Below are 18,227 nucleotides of genomic sequence, written 5' to 3' on the forward strand. Positions count from 1 at the left end.
CCTGAAGTAAAAAGACTGCCTGTGACAAGACTGTGTATCTTATTTAAACTGAAGGCACTTTAAATCAAGCACCTAAAAACTGGAAAATTATAGACTCAATAAGAGAGAAAATGAGGTGAGGAATGGTGTTTGGAACCAAATTAGTCCATTGAACTGCAAAAACAGCCCATCAAACCTTCCTCTTTTTTTCCCCCAAGAGGGGTAAAAACCAAACTACAACAAATCACAATGTATTTTGCTTAGACAAGAGGGTCTTATAGGAGGAAAACTTTGAACAGATACTTATTACATGGTCATCACTGTTAGGTTTGAGAAGTCATTAAAAGCCATCAGATCTTTGCATGTTTATTCAACAAAAGAAGAAATACATCCTCAAATCCAAAGGTCTGCCTTCTGTTGATAGTGGAGGTTTAAATAGCATTTTGACATACCGTAGTGTAGGTGGCTATACATTATCACAATTAGTTATAGCAAGTATTTACTTCAATAGAGGAACTACTGAAAATTTCTGTATTACCCTACTGATTCAGTGACTATCCCTTGATTACTGCCATACAAATCTGTATTTAATTACAAAACAAGCCATTTCACAGGTAGCTGTTTCTGAGAGAGCATTAATTACTGCATAACAGTGTTATGTTGACTTTTTTTTGGCTTTTTTTTTTTTTTGCTTTTTTTTTCTCCCCTTCAGGACTAGTCAAGATTTTGGAAATTAATTTTCAGAGCAGAGTACCATCCCAGACTTACCAGTAAGATTATTTCAAGCTTTCTCATGCACTACATGGTCAGTTGAATATGATATTAATTTGATCCAGAGTTGGTTTTTTTGCAAATGTTGTCCACAGCACCTAAGCTTCTCTGCAGCTGCAAGACTTGTACTATAATACATTCCCTATGAAAAGATTTCAGTGACCTTGGTCTGAAAATGAACCTATGTCTGGAGAAAATAACAGTTAAAGCATTCAATAATTCCACAATTCTCCAAACAAGGATTTCTCCTTACTGAAGGCGAACTATACACAAGCATTTAGCCTTTAAAAAAAACCAACCAACCAAAAAAAAAACAAAAAAAAAACCCACACACAAAAAAAAACAACCTCACCTCAACCACCCAAAACAAACAAACTCCCATCAAATAAAATAAAAAAAACAAAATTAACAAAGAAACCCAAAATATAAAGACAAATGCATCCTGAAATTAGTTATTTAGATATGTCCAAAATGAAAACAGTTAAGCACATGGACATGACATTTGGCAATGTCTTATCTTTACTTTGTGAAGGTTTTTAAATCCCTCTTGAGCTGGAGTACCATTTTTAGCTTGGCTAGGTCAGAATGACACTGAACAATATGAGTGATGACACACTAGACAGCTATATGGACAGAGTTGTCATCAGCAAGCCAGCTGTGCTAACACCTGTATGTCCTGCACAACTGATCTTTAGGAACACGGATCAAGAAAGTCAGATTGCTAGGAGGGGAAACAAAAGTCATTTATCAAAAACTGAAATTAAGAAGCACTCATTTAAGATGGAGGAGAAAAAGTAATATTTTTACTGCATTTTTTTCCTAACATAGAGAAATAATAGCAGGTTTCCTATTGTAAACTTTTTACAGGAGCTATTTAGAATTGTAACAATCTAATTTGGCTTTCTTTGTGATGTTCTGCAAGTACACATATTTTTGCATGTACACATACTCACTGTTTCAATGGGCTTGTGATAGGGCCAGTTGAGAACAACCGAGGACCACAGTGATGGACAGACCTTGAGCACACATGCAAGCAGGCTTCACTCTTAATATCAATGTGTCTAACACATAGAAAAACAATCTTGGGCGTTTCACTCAGGCAAAAAAACCTGAGATTTCTAAATCAAGAGCTTTTAAATCATTATTGAGATAACTAAATAATATGAGGGACTATAGATCACAGGTAACTGAGAGAAATGTGACTGGTCAGTATACTTGAATGTGCCAGGTCATATCTACTGGAGTCTGACTGAGACATCTAACTTAAGTCTTATAACTGTTCTCCCCCTCCAGGACCTGATCAATTTGTGGTCTCCTTGCTGCAACTAACAGTTACTGCCACTTACACTGAGTGTTTTTACTGATGTAGTCCCTTGTATATGGACTTAAACCTATTGTAAATTAATTCCTTGCAGGCAATAAAACTGTCATCATAAGGAAATGCATTTGATTGCTATGGACTACATAAGAAATAACTACTGCTACAACCCTTACTAATTCTCAAGTATTCAGTATGGCCCCACCCCATCTCCAACTGTATTATAAAACTGTATTATATGTGCTGTATTATAAAAACCCAAACCATTAAATTAGATAAAGAAAGATTGTACTGTTCTTGTATTTTTTACAAATATATAATGGGATGGATAATATAGTGTTCATATTTTTTTTCAACTGAGAGAATCATGGGACCCAGTTCTGTAAACAGACAGTTTAGGGGCATTTCAGAGGAGACAACAGGGCTGGCAATCAGGCAATGAAATACAACAGTGGAAGGATTTCAAGGCATGACTGCTGACAGGTCTGCATGGAAGTTGTTCTACTAGCTAGCATATGAAGTTTTCAATCAGCAGAAATGAAGTGCACTACAAAAGTGGATGAAGAGTAATATTTCTGACCAAGTGCCAGAAGAAAAGGAGTACACTGGATAGCTGCTTTGATCCCTGATGTGTCCCGAAGTGTCAGAATTAGTAGGTTGCTAACTGGTATTGGGAAAAACCGTGAGTATATTGTATTTTATTAAGCTGCTAAAACAGCCAAATCCTAAGTAACAAAGACAAGCTGAAAACTATGATAGACTAAGCTTGTCAAGATTTTGATAGTTAAAAGTACAGGGAGAAACTAAGAATTTTCTGTCACTGTGAAGGTTGGCTTGCTAGAATGACTTCCCACGGTGGTGTGTAGCACAGGCCTAAACATAGAGAAGAGGGACTTAGGCAGGCTGGAAAGGAAGCAGCTATAGCAGTGTACCAGGTGCAGCCTCTGTGAGGACAGTGAGTGCAGGACAAAGCTGGTTCCAGACACCACTGCTTCCAGACCCACCACAGGTCACAGCTAAGCCCCACACCCCTGCTGGCAGCCCCTCTGTGAAAATGAATTTAAAAATAAGAAAAACCCACCATGCAGGAGAGATGGAGGGAAGGAAAAGACTGAATATCAAAGCTAGAGAAGTGGGGCACAAACACTTAGAGTACTGGATTAGGGATTTCCCCGCAGCACAGAGAAAGGATTATGCTGGAAAATATATCCACACCATATTCCATGAAGGATCCCGTGCTACAGAAGGTCCAGGAAATCCTTCAGGATAGTTCCTGAAGAAATGAAGTCCATGGAGAGTCCATGCTGAAGCAGATATTCTTGAAAGATAGCAGCCCACATGGATGCACATGGAACCCACAGTGATGCAGGGAAAAAGTGTGAGGAGTTAGGAGCAGCAGGGAGGAATTGCTGTGGACTCACTGCAAACCCCTGTGCCTCACGGCATGAGCAGAGCAAGTCACAAGTGAAGCTGAGATTAAAAGGCAGGGTAATGCTTATTTTTAATTGTTTATATCTCTCCAAATCTACTTCAAAAAATAAATTAAAATAATTTCCCCAAGTCAGCCTTTTTTTACCTGTGATGGTAACTACTATGCTATGTCTCTATCTGGATCTCAACACATGATCATTCTCATCCTGTTTTGTCCCCCTGTCCTCTTGAGGAGGACTAAGAGAGCATCTGGGCGAGCATCTGGCTGCTGGCCAAGGCTAACAAAAAAAATGCTCAAACTGAGAAGCAATGCAAAGGGAAGTCTGAAGATTTTAGCAGAGATAGTGTAAAATTATTCCTTCCTCTGATGGGATTAAAGGATCACAGAATCACAGAATATTCTGAGCTGGAAGGGACCCACTAAGATCATGAAGTCTGCTTTTAAATGACTGGCCCATATAGGGATTGAACCCACAACCTTGGCATTATTACCAAAACTAATAATGATTAACTACACATTAAAGAATCTAATTATAAAAAATGAATAGATCTAATGTCTCTTACACTGTTTATACAATAGAAATCTTAAGAAATAAAGAAGAAATTAATAATGGAATACAGTTTATCAGCAAGCATAACAAGAGTTTATTTATAACAAAAATAACCTCAACTTTTTAAGGGGAAAGTGTTTGAAGAAATAACTTATTTTTCATACATAAAAAAGGACTGCCCATGGGTTTTAAAACAAGACATGTTCTTAAATGATTTTTCTTTTTTCAGAAGACTTTTTAAGAAAACTCTTTATGTTTGAACTTCAAGTAGATAGAATTTTCTTTCATCACTCTTTCAGTAAAATTTTATTTATTTCTGTTATCATTTTGCTATTACCTTTTGGTCATCTTCAGTATTTTGAGAATAAAACTGAACCAAACCATAACTCTCTTGATGTCTTTGTTTGTCCTTGGTAATACTCTGTTTTGATTTTTTTGAAATTCGTTGAAACATCCACTTTGCATTTATGTATTTGTCCATAATATTTAGATTGTTTAAGATAAAGAAAGATCTCTTATTTTGTCAGTAACTTCTGTGGAAATAATTCAGCTCCAGGAGTAGGATAAAGACAGCTATTGTGACAAGACCCAGGGTAAGACAAAAAATAACCTTCTAAAGAACATCTTGTAAATTATGAAGGACATGAAATTAATTGCTAAAAATATTTTCTCTCTTAGCATATCCAGGGCTCAAGTTCTTCAACAGCTATGCTTCATAAATATTCATGAAGATTAAAAAGGTAGCTCTGCAATAGTCTTGAAAGAATCATTCTGGGCACAAGCATGCCCAAGCACTTTTTGGCAAAGTCAAATGTATGATACTAGCTGTTTCATCCAGTCACAGTGCGGGGCAGAAAGTAGTGCAAAATGATCCCTGCTCTAGTGGTATGTTAGAAGAATGCACAGAGATTGTTTCCCTCGGCTCTGATTTCTCTTACTATTGTTTGCACACTGTTACACCCTGGTATACCCACAGGCAGATGATCTAGTACCTACATTACTGACTTCTGGAATTCTTGTAAGGGTAGAATATGGAGAGGAATGAGGCCACTTTAATGGATCAGAGTATACTGTCTTATCCTGAGTCTAACAGAGATTACTAAGGATATCTTTAAAATCCCTCTGAGATCTACAGGTAAAAGTTTAGCATTATGCATTAGTAATACAGATCCTGAAGTGAAGCAGTGGAATTTTGCAGATATTTGCTCATGAATACATCAACATAGAAACATTCCATTTCAAACTCTCATAAGTAAAGCTGCCATTAATAGTAGTACTTGTCCAACTTTAGTTGATTCTGAACTTTACCCATTTTCTTTTGATTTCTTTTCTTAAAACAAATGTAATTCCCAGAATTTCTAGTGGAGAAAGAAAGGTTTATGGTCCCTTTACTGGCACTTACTCCATTTCTTCATGTTCTGTTTTTTTACTGTGCGAGAAACCCTTCAAAAACAACATTGTAAACTTTACAGTTTACACATATGCCATGTTCACTAATGCTAGGTAATTAGTTACCATTATGATGTCAACTTTACATTTCAGATACTTCCCAAACAAAATCAATAATTTCCCTTTGTTCTTCTAGGAGAAATAGCATGTCAATTTTTGAATGATTTACAATCATTTTTTTTAGCTCCTGATAAAAGGAGCATCCTGACATTTCTAATTCTTATGTTTTCCTCATTCTTTAGGGTCACAAGCCAGAAAGGATAAATTATTTTGCTACTCACTAATGTGCTATGCAGGCCTAACAATTATGTACATCAAGAATGAATAAGCAATATGGTAACTAAAATTAAAAAAAAAAAAGATGACTGTTTCTCAATCAATTCATGGCACCAGATTAATCAGTACTCAGCATGTGACCTTCTCTATAGCCTTTCCCAAACCAGTTCAATCCTTGTGCATATAACAACATTGCTTTCAAAACCAAAATGTAACCTTGCAATCCAGAACAATAAATTCTGACTGTCAAGGACATTACACGTATCTCTTACTGCAAAAACACAACACTTTCTGCATGAGATGAATTTTTAACCTTAAAAGAACCCAGTATGAAAAGGGTGGGGGCAAAAAGCAAAACAGTCTCTACCAGCACAGTTTGCTGCAGCTAAAACATGGTTTTAGGTTCTGTCACTTTCTTGAATATTAAAGGGAAGAACGACTTGAAAAAAAGTATGTGAAAATTAAATTAGTTTTGGTGAACACAGGAAGTAAAACGAAGAATAAATTCCTGTGTTGCTGTGAATTCAAGATGTGATAAGGGAAATTAACACTCCAAGGCAATAAAAACACTATTTTGCTCTGTGTTGCTCTAGACTAAAAACAGTAATAAAACAATCAACAACTACAGCTAAAGTTAAAAACAGTCCTTTTGCCTAAATAATTAATACACAAGCTTTGTTGGACTTTCAAATAATGCTATACCAGGGTAAAATTGTGCAAGTCAAACAGACTACTTAACATTATTACTCAATTTTAAAAATGTCCTAGAAGTATTATAGAAGTGTCTGACTACAGGTTAAAACTTAACTGTCTTTTCCTTATGTTTTATCATGTATCAAAGACTAAAGTAGCATGCACAAAGCTATATGTTTTATGGCCACCATGCATGTGACATCACCAAATGACCTCTGACTTACACAGCACAGACTTCCCTCCACAGAAATTGTCAGCTGTTTGGATGGTCAGTAGTCTTCACTTGGTAACCAGAAATCATGCTCTCAGTGATTAAGGGAAGGAAAGTGGATTTTGTAGTAAGTTTTGTAGTAAGAAATAAGAAGTTTGGTACTATAAAACTGTGTTTTATTTCACTAAGTAAAGAACCATTTTTTAGGATAAAAGAAGTTGAAGATGGAAAGAAACTCTAAGAAAAGGAAGCCACCTTACAATTTCTTCCCCTCTCGTTCCCTGAGCAAAAGCAGTAGTAAAACTTTGATATGTTTAGAAATACAAATCAGAGGAATAATTTTAAATTCTTACCTTATGAAGAGTGTCTTCCACAGCTTTCATATGACTAATGATCAATTCTCTGTCTCTATTACAAGACAAAAGAAAAGAGGTAGATTATAGAACTGAAACTCACCTGATTTAGAAATAAATTTTCTGCTACTTTTAAAACTATCATGTTATCAAATAATTGTTGATAACTCAAAGTATTATGTTTTTGTCTCTCCTTTAATATCCCCAATGTAAACCTTAAAAAATAGTTCATGTACCACTATTTGGCATATTTCCATATGAAATTTGCTTCTGTTGTGTACTATCAAACACAACCGTAATTATGGGCATAGTAATGAACAACTATAATTTTCTTGAGGAGTTTTAGATGTAAAAGGCATGTTGAATGGAGTCTTCCAGCAGGAAGAGAATACATTCACGTACATCTCCAAAAGAAGTCCAGCCAAGGATCCTACCCATACAATAGGGAGATTTGGAGAATGAAACAATTCTGTAATGCCCTTTTGTAGAGCAGGGCTTCAGTAAGAAAGATAGCTCTCATCAGCTATTCTGTCATGAAAAACCTCGGTCTCAACTCATGATTGACAGAAATAGAATTTAAGTTGCATAATACCATATGACTAAGGAGAAAGGTCAAGCATGACCAACAAAACACCCTGGGAAGTAAAATGGCATCCATGCCAGAAAAGCTAATACACCTCAATATTCCAGGACTGTCTCTTATTTTGCCAGCTACATGTATATTTTGTTTGTGCTTTTACAACATCTAAACCAGAAGCCATGGAATCAGTATGATTTAGGTCGGAGAAAAGCCCCTTAAGATCACTGAAACCAACCATTGGACTTCCCCAGCCCACCACTAAACCATGTCCCCAAGGGCTACATCTACACATATTTTAAATACCTCCAGACTCTACAACTTCCCTGGGAAGCCTGTTCAAGTGCTTGACAACCCTTTCAGGAAATAATCTTTTCCTAATATCCAATATAAAACTCTCTTGGCACAAACTGAGACCATTTCCTCTCGTCCTATCACTTGTTACTTGGCAGAACAGACAAAGCCTCACTTCACTACAACCTCCTTTCAGGTAGCTATAGAAAGCAATAAGGTATTCCCTCAGCCTCTTTTTCTCCAGCCAAAATCACAGCATTCTTCCCCATGGAATGACGGCTACTTTCTCATTTCTTGTTTCATACTATCTTAACAAAAATTACAGGAAGGTGGCCAAAAGAGTAGAACTGGCTTTTACATTCCTGATAAAGCCACATAGCCTTTTCTTTTTTCAGAATCCTACCTTTCTTTGGACTAGACTGACAGGGTACTTGGTTGCTGGCTGGGGTTAAGCCACAATACAGAGAAATTATCAAAAGGCTACTGTATTTTTGTCAGGTTCACTGTTTCAGACTCTTTTATTAATATTGTTTTTTACTCAGGAGAAAAGTGGAAAGGACTGCTAGCCACCACTAAAAGAAAATCAAGACAACCATTCTCAGAACAAGCTAGACATCTTGCTGTCCTTCAGAGCTCTACAAAAATTTAGGAAAGAAATTGAAGGACACCTATGCATTGCCAACAATCACTTAGGTCATGGAATAGATATTAAAATAAGAGTTTCTGGATAAGATCAGTCTATTTATCTACTTTGCTTACATGTTCCAAAGGAAGAAAAAGACATTTGCAATTATTATGAAGAGTTGGTGGAACAATGACAAGTTTGGGAATTTTCACATTAAAAAAAAACTTTTCTGAATATAAGAATGGCCATAGAGAATGATCCTTAAAGAAGTGCACAAAATAGTTTGGGGCAGGAAAAAAAGAAGAAGGCTTTTGAGAACAAATCCTTCTTTGGGTCATAATCCGCTTTGATACACTTATACCAAATAATATTTGTCATTTGAATTAGCTTGTTAAAAGTATCACTGATAACTATATTAACAACATTATTTTGCTGGTGTATAAGCCCCTTGAAACTTCTAAGCTGTTGTTCTTCAGAGGTCAAATCTACCCCATGTATAATGAGAAATTTTAATTTTAAATTGAATTTTTAAAACATCTTGGCCATGGACCAATAATATTCAAAGTGCATACTACTGTAAGAGTAATAGATAACAAAGTCTGAAAGGATTTATAATTTTATCTTACTATATAACTCTAAGAGGTTAGTAATAATCTCATTCAAGTCAATGGAACAGCTTTTGACTACCAATACTTTCAAAAATGGTCCCTGAACATTTCCTTCCACTCTTCAAGTTATAGTATAGAAAGGCATGGGGCTTACATCTAAATCCAAAACTCTCTGAAATCAGCAGAAATATCTATACTATTCCACCGATAAGCCTAGGTCAAAAATGGGTTTCTGCCCCTTTAGAACAAAAAATCATTTCTTAAACAAACAGACTGTGAAGGATCTACCAAAGAGATGTTGTCAAATCAGTAAGGTAATTGGCAGACAAAATGCTTATGCATTTTGGACCAGGAATTTGTAGCACTATTAAGAAAATGTAACATGTAGTATCTTGAACTAACAGTTTTCTTTTTCGAAGCCTATCACTGAACTTCAAAGAGAGGCAGATGTACTTTTGTTTTCTAGCATTACATTAGCCAAGGCTAAAACCCTGTGCATGAAAGTAAGAATTGATCTTTTGTCCGTTTTAAGTGATCTCCCCAAGGTCCCAGTGCTCACTTCGCTGCCGTGCAGAGGGCACTCTCTGCATCACGGATGCTCTCGCTCAGTCGACACTTGTCCTGCTCCAGCTGGGTAAGAAGTCTATTTTGCTGACGCAGAAATCGATCTCTTCTTCTCAGCTCCATCGTTGCCTCGGAGAGACTCTGCAAGCAGACAGAAAGCAGAGTTACTTGTCAGCCCAAATAATTAACTTCAGTTTATGCCATAGGCTATTAAACAAAGTGGAAAACAGACTGACTGTGTAGCAGATTTGGACCATTGCGTACTAAGGTTTTATGAATTCTCTAGCAAAAACATTACTATTTCAGAACCCCCCAGTTTTTAGTATATTGACTGTGTACAAATATATTTATAAAATAAAATTATTTTTTGATCAAGCAGGGACATACACTATGCTACAAGTACTGTATTTACAAAGACCAGATCTAAACAAGAAGGAAATAATCAAGAGTATAGCTTTAAAGAACACAGAATATTCTCAAAACTTAATTTAAAATAAACATTAAAGAAAGGAATTCACAAAGAAAGGGAATACACACAGAAGCATTTATTTAAATATTCTGCACTGTTCAGAAATTTCAGTAGAATAAATAACCTCATATTCTCTGTAAGTGCATCAAGTACAATCTATTTTATGGTGCTTTCACAATTTTAACATGAGCTTCTCAATATGCAAAATAATATGTGCATCTTTAAAACATTTCTCTCTGTCTTAGAATTAACACAACATGCTTAATCAATTCAGATTAATCCAATAGATGAAAAATAGCTCACAGGACTAATTAATACAGAACCTGGCTGGCTGCTACTCCTTATTGCTGGGATAAATCAATACATTTATAGACTGGAGTATTAATAATTTGATTACATAATTTGTTACATGTTACATTTTACTTACAGCTGTTAATTGCCTTTTTAGAAAGAAATTACAATAGGTGATTATAAACATTCTTTTACACATCGTGTATTTCCTGATTCTGAAACATAGAAGAGAAGGCTGCATAGTTGCAAGACTGAGCTCTTGCACACCTTTTTCTCAAAATGTAGGGGTATATTTTCTGCTCAAATTCTAAGAATGGTCTGCATAATTTGTACTCAGTACTTGTCATGTACTGTGGAACATGGAGATGTACTATGCTGTGAATGAGTATGAAGAACAGTATATACAAAAATGCTGATAAAAATTTGGAAGGCACTGAAAAATCAACTAATCTGAATAAGCTTCAGACCTCTTTAAGGGTCAGAGCCACTTCAAAAAGCATTATGACAGAGAAAATTTCTATAAAAACAGCCATCTACAGCAAAGGATTGCACAGTCCTGCAAAATAAACTGTGATCTATGGACTGGCATAAATTTTTTTCTAACTTTCCTGAAGAGAAAAGGCAACCAGTTACTTCAGTGGCAGTGTATTTTGAAGGTACAGCACCATCTCTTGAACTCTTGTTCAGGAATTTACAAAATATAGGCTGAAATTAATCACAACTGTAAGAAAAAAATATTGAAGTTTACTTAAGAAACTCTAAACCCAGAAATGTTGATATTATTCTTGTTCAAATGACTGCAGGTTGAATAATTCTCTTTTGACTCTTATGTTCTTATTTTCAATAAACAATTAATATATTTCCCTTAAGGAAAGATAAACACATAGATAGCATTCACCCACTGCACAAGGATATTCAAAAACCAGAAGTCTTGCTTTCAAAAATTCTATTCTAAAGCCACTGGCAGCTATCAAAACCCTGTCTAAACAGATGACTTTGTGAATTATGAAATTTTCAGAAATTTTATTTCCAAGAACCCAAATGTCGATTAGCATGGATAGAAGGATCCATCTATAATTCAAAAACAAAGAGCATTATCTTCTTTCCATTATTATGTTTACTGTTTGCTTTCAACTTTGAGGAAAGCATTCTGAAAACCAAGTCAGGTAACCCCCCACTCATATTCCCATCTTTGACAAAATGACTACATTTGAAACACAACAAGGTTTCTGTTACCAATATCTGGTCCAACCTGGTTTCCCACCTCATTGAAAAACCTGGTTTTAAGTAGTTCCTGCTATTATTTTGATGAAAGCAATTTTTTATGCAGACACTGTTGAAGGGATTTTGGCCCCAAGACCCTAGCAGTCTAAAGGAGTACAGAAAGACAGTATAATAGAAACATTACACATATTTATTTCATTTTTATTATAGCTCTCCATTTGCAGGGGTTGAAGAGTTGTCAGCTCCCACATAAATCTTTCATTACTGACCACAAACAGTGAAAAGACCCACTAGCCAAAATCTTCTGTGAGCTGCTAACTAATCTAGGTTACTCATTACAAGCACATGCCTATTAATGAGGCAATAGCAAGGCCTAACTTTTTTAAGGGGCATGGTCAGCAATCCACGCTAGCTGGTGATGAAACAATATAGAAATGGTTAAATTAAATATCTCACTGAAGAGTTGCTCTATTATATTCAAAAATAACCCCATTATTTACAGAAATCTCTAAAGGATTCAGACTTTATCTACTAGTAATATTGCAATATCTAAGCAAAATGGAATCTGATTTTAGCACTCCAAAAGCAGTTTCAGCAATTACTTGAAGCTTCTTGCTACTGTGGATTAAAGTCAAGCCTTAGAAATGTTCAAATACAGTGTGGTGTATTATAAAATAATGGCTGGTAAGCCTCTTTTTTTGCTTCTTCAGATTGATCTAATTAAAACCCTTGATAAACTTTATGGACTCTAATATTTCCAGCTGAGTGACTGAAACCAAGAGGGTGTGCCTCAAGGCAGCAAGGCAACAATGATAAGCAGCAGGTTAGCCACTAATTTCTCAGCTAGGGTAGATTGTGAAAGTGTGATGTTCTGATATCCAAGAAAGTGTTCAGGAGAGAATAGGATAAATCAAGTTTAATAACTCTGCTCCTAATTGTTCCCTCAATGCTCCACTCTAATTACTTGGAGAACTCTCCTGACTGTCACCTGATATTAAGTTGTTGGAGGCTGAGTGTGGAGCAGTGAGATAATCAATAAACATTTAGTGGGGAGAAGAATGAAGATCCCGTTAAGCAGTGGGAACCTGCAGCACCCAAAGCCCTTCTGCTCATGAGAAAACCTATGGGAGAACCATAGTGATTGCAAAGCAATAATCCAAAGCACTGGTTTTAGGCTTTGAGGCCTTTAGGCAACAGTACATTTGAGAAAAAAAGGTTAACACGGTCACCCTAATTACAGCCCATTTTCACATTCTTCATATATAAGCAAAGACAAGCCAATTAGGTAGAAAGGAAGATAAGGGAAGTTTTATTTGTATACTAATTAAACCCCTGATGAAATTAAAGGAAAAACATACAGCTCTGTAATTGTGTCTGAGAAAGGTCACTTCAGGTTCAGTTATCAGAAAAGCACAGCCTTGAGATATTTCACTTAATCCACAATATAGCCTTTATTTTGCCCCCCAGGTCTTGGTATTTACAAAAATAAGAAAATTTCAAAACCTGATAATGCATTTATCTTGAAATGTTTTCTGCGGACAATTACAACTGTTAGAAAGTTGAGGCTAACTATGATAAGAAGAATGAAGGTTTTAAAAACCTAGTATGTTTGCACATAGTTCTGTGAAGATGCTGAGCTTTCATTTTAAAGTACAAGTGATTCTGAACCAACTTAGAAGCTAAACTTCAATTCATTATCATTCTGTAAAATGCCAGTTATCTGTCTTTCTGAGGTTTTTAGGCATTCGGGTGCTAACTCAGACATCACTGCACTCCTTCCTCTCCAGTCTGCCAAAATCTCATAGATCAGTTGAGTTTTCATAAGAATCTTTAGGAGTCTCCTTTAGAGACATTTAGATCTAGACCTTTTTTCCCCCTCCCAAATTAAGCATGAAAAAAACATTTGTTGGAGAGAACAGCAAGCAACTGACAGCACTGAAGAAAAATCTCTTTGGCTATCTGTTGGTTTGTGCTTCCACAAGCTTCCTTTAATAAGTTTAGGTTTTGCAGTGAGGAATCTTTTTATTCAAAACCTATTACAAAAAGAAAACAAAATTTAATATTGTCATTCTTTACACATAAAAAGGAATCTATTGAAAATACAACAGAAGGGCAATCACTCTAGATGAACAATGACAGTCATACAGTTTAAATTCATGCAAAGCATGTGTGACACATTTATACTGAGACTGTATTTTCCAACATCAACTAAAGCTAGATCAAACTGCTTAGTAAATTAGATTTAAATTACACAGACACAACACAGAAGTACAAAATATGCAAATACACTTCAGTATGTGTATAATGAACTAATTTGTGAAATTGAAGATTTTCTCTTTCAGATTAACTTTTATATGCACATTCTCTATTTAGATGTAAAATAATTACTTCTTAAAAATGTATTTTGAAAGCTGTCCAACACCCACAACTAATAAAATTTCACAATGAAAAAAAGTATAGAAAATTTAGCCAGCATCCATTCCTTCACCAGTTTAAACACATTTCCCATTATCCTTGTTGGCAAACATAATGACCTCTGAGTACTGCTCAGAAGTCTAAAAGTAACCTAGAGAAGTCTGCAGTTTCAAATGGTTCAAATCCAATAGGTACAACAAGCTACATTAATATTTAATGTTTATCATATTTTTAGTGTGCACCACCGCAATGCAAACCAAATACATCAGCTCAAACTATACAGTTGAAATTCCACAGGATGTTTTCTGAAAAGAATCTTTATTTATCAAGAAGAAATAAAAACTATGCTTCTTCTATCAAAAGAGTGGATTAAAAATCTTAGCGAAAAATGTTAGTAACTGAGACTTCTCATCAATACTTAAAACAAATCAAACACATCTAAGAAGTACATTGAGACCTATGTCAAGAAATGAGATGGATTTACACTTCTCAGAAACTATCAAGATACTATATCTGGATTCACTATGTGTTTCACAGTGTCTGCACAGTAGTGTCTAAAAACAGTTTGAAATTAACTCCATGTGACTGATCTGCTCTTGCAAAGCAGAACTGAGGCTGACCACCCATGACATCCCTTCAAAAACAAATGCTTTCCTATGCCCTGTAAATTTTGCCACGAAAAAGAAAATATATGAGTGCTCAAAAGGACACTTGAATGAGCTGTATCTTCACTGCAGAAAAAAAATCTGTGATTTTTTCAACCTCTGTTACTGGACCTTCATCTTGACAGTGATCTTTTCATATGCTGGTATTGAGAGAAAGAACATACCTTATGACTAATTTCTGAAGTATATGATATAGCATGGAAACATCTAAAAATAGTTTACAGATCTCAGTGTATCCAACAAGGTGCAAAATGCTCTTCATGTCTTTGTCAGAGCCTTGTGTAATGAGGTCACAGAGCATGAGTGGGTCTACTAAGCAGAACATACACCAACCAGCACAATCATTTTAATAAATAACCAACAAAATACTGCTGAATGACAAGATACTTGCAGGCATATTTTCACATTTCTAACACACTATCAGATACAATTGCTCGTGATTGTTTTATATGGAAAACCCTCATAATATTGGAGTACAAACTATGGTTTATCCAAATCACTTCCAAAAATGTCAAGCAAACATCTAAAGATGATATGAGTTAAACGACAACACATGTAGCTCTAAAAACAGTTGTGATGTACGGCTATTGCACAAGATCTAGAGCCTGAATACTAAGAAACATTTACATTAATTTTTTTTGAGAGTCGTTCAATAGATGGAGTAGGGAAAATGGACACATTCACATTTTGCAAGAGAATTTTCTTACAAAAGTCACTTGAAATGTAAGACACTCATGTAAAGTAAATGACATTCATTACCTACATACGTGTAGACAACAGTTCATTTATTGACAGAAATATGGCCCTTAGACATCTAAGCAACCTTAGGTACCTCAAACAACTCACCTGCAGTGATTCAGGCTGGGTTGCAGTGCCTCAAAGACTTACAGCTACATTTAGTATCTCTTTGCTATAGTGCAAACATTTCTCAATAGCAAATCTGTTCTTATCAACAAGAAATGAATCTATTTTTCAACTGTATTAGCTCAAGCTGTTTAACAAAGTACGACTGAAAATGCTTTCTGAAGTCATTTAGTTGTGCATATTTTAAAATTATTGTGAATTAAAAGAGTTTAGTAATTTAAATAAAGCAGCCTTTTCTGAATAATTTCACACAATAAAACCCTCTTCCAGAAGACACATCATATGCTCATTCAGCTTCAAAGTAAAAAGTTTTAAAATTAAGTAATTACAAAATATAAACTGCTCACACATACCCTAGATCTTCATGGACTGTTGAGGGAGATAGTTTTGAATAAGAATATGCACTGGGCCTTTCAGACATATACTAATCCAAACAGAGAACTACTGAGACCTACTTTTAAATTGTGTTTTGGAAGATGATAAAGTACATGATAAAATTTATGCACATTATAATTTTGAAATTTTAATCATCTTCTAAGTGAATTACATTAGTATTACTGGAAAGCTGCAGAGAGGGATTACACCCCTTATTAGAACAAATACAATTTTATAAAAACTCAGGCTTTATCACTATGAGTTTTAAGAATAATCCTTGAAGTTAAGTGTGAATAAATTTCTGGAATCACATGCATGGTGCCATAAGCACATGATCATTCACTCTTTATTCAACTTCTGACACACTATCTCTGTGTCTGATGTTTAGTTTTCCTCCTTAGAAATGTAAATTTCTCTCCCACCACAACATTCAGCCCTCTGCTGTTAAAGACTAGAAAAGACCCAGTCCTATATATATGTAGCAGATTTTCTGTACTTTGGCAGAGTCATGCATTCAAATCGGATTCTCAAGTGCCACCAAAAATGAATTATCTTGGGGTTTCTCACTGTCACACTTTTTACCCTGGTAGCCTTACCCTCAGCTTTATAGTTAGTACATTTCCAAGGTTTCAAAAAGATGGTTTATGGCATTCCGCCCTTCTTGGGTATTTTTCAGCTACAAGGTCTGTAAGTATTGCCTATCTAGGCAGTCAGGTCTTTTGTGATTTCATCTTCACTCACAGGGACCTTCTTCAGCCAATGGAAAGAAACCAGGAAATGCAGCACAGACCTGTTCTGGGCTTTATTTCTTCCGTGCTTTATTTCTTCCGTGAAGGGGAGGTCAGGTCAGATCAAATGCATGGGTTATTACATGTACTTTTATAGGGTTTGGGGGGGGAGATAAAAAATAGACCAATAAGGGACAAGATTGAAACACTATCCAACTACATCAAAGTTCTTTGTGTAAAATAACCAATTACAGAAAATCAATTCTAACCAACCATCTTCTAAAAAGATAACCAGGTTCTAACATTTTTCTAGCATTAGTTGTTCTAAGTAAGTAGCTTTTCTTGTCTCAAAAGAGAATACCAAGGGTGCCTCACAGGGGTATCTGCAGAGGAATCCATCTCCTCCACAATGGTTTACACCTGGATTACATTGCCAAAGATGACTTTTCTTAACTGCCATGCATCTGTAAATGAGGCACTAATATTACAAGAAAACTCTGATGCTGCTCTGTAGCACTGTTCTCTGCAATACTGTTAATTTTGCTACACACTGTCTACTTGCACAAAACATATTGTACCAACTTCTTGCATTTCATTGGTCACAGCCTCAAACCATCCCTGATCATGTCCTACTGGTCTCAATAATCCTGCATTACCATTGCCATTTCTAAGCCCTGGAAGAGACTATATTAAGTCCTCGAGAAATACTCTTCCTTTGATTTGCATCAGAAATTTGCGTAGAATATTTCTGAATGGTAACAGTCAGTTAAAACAATTCAGGAAGAAAAAATAATAGCAATAAATTATTAACAATGACAATAATTTATTTGCAAAGTAAATAACCACAATTTAATTACCACTGTTTATTTAAAAAGGAGTGCGATATGTTGTTAAGGGGCATCCTGACACATGACTTGAAAAAGTCATGTGAGTCAGGTTAAATGACACAGCATTCTGCTTCAGAACTAAATCTAAGAAACAAATATTATGGTATCCTGTCTCTGTCTTCTCTTCAGACACTGGTTCAAAAAATGGGAATACTAGGAGACTTCAGAACAGTTTTCAAGGAAATAGAACTTAAGGTTCAGTTCTGAGTACAAAAATATACTGTCCATAACCTCAATATACTGGTGGCCCCAGCTAAGTATATTTTACTTCTGCAGGTCATTCTGCAGCCCTTTCTTAGAAGAGGCTGCTGCACAATTCCACCAGACACAAGTGCATTAATTTGAGCTATCACATTCAGGAGTTGGAGCAATGCCTTGCTACATAAAAGCTTGATCTTGCTTCATAAAGTTTTTGATTTTCTTTAATTCATCAATTAATTAGACACATCTTTTTAACATGGCACTAACATTAACGTGGGCTTCACAAGATTTATCACTTTATGTAGTTTGCATTCAGGTACTATATTCCCCTTCAGAAGAGTCCTGACCAAGCCATATATGCAAGGTATGTGTGTTTCTACAGAGGCACAAATGTTATTTAGTGTATGA

General features: G+C 35.5%; 1 protein-coding gene across 1 annotated transcript in view; it reads right to left on the reverse strand.

The window, feature by feature from the left end:
• The window catches only part of CCDC171 (coiled-coil domain containing 171), a 165,349-nt gene that overhangs the window by 47,820 nt on the left and 99,302 nt on the right, over nt 1–18,227 (reverse strand). Inside the window, exons 20-21 of the mRNA XM_062512985.1 lie at nt 9,696–9,841; nt 7,033–7,087 (exon numbers count right to left, since the gene is read on the reverse strand). Coding sequence (XP_062368969.1) covers nt 7,033–7,087; nt 9,696–9,841 — 201 coding nt within the window. The remainder of the gene's footprint in view (nt 1–7,032; nt 7,088–9,695; nt 9,842–18,227) is intronic.

This window comes from Cinclus cinclus, chromosome Z, assembly GCF_963662255.1.
Source record: "Cinclus cinclus chromosome Z, bCinCin1.1, whole genome shotgun sequence".
In the NCBI taxonomy this organism is placed as follows: domain Eukaryota; kingdom Metazoa; phylum Chordata; class Aves; order Passeriformes; family Cinclidae; genus Cinclus; species Cinclus cinclus.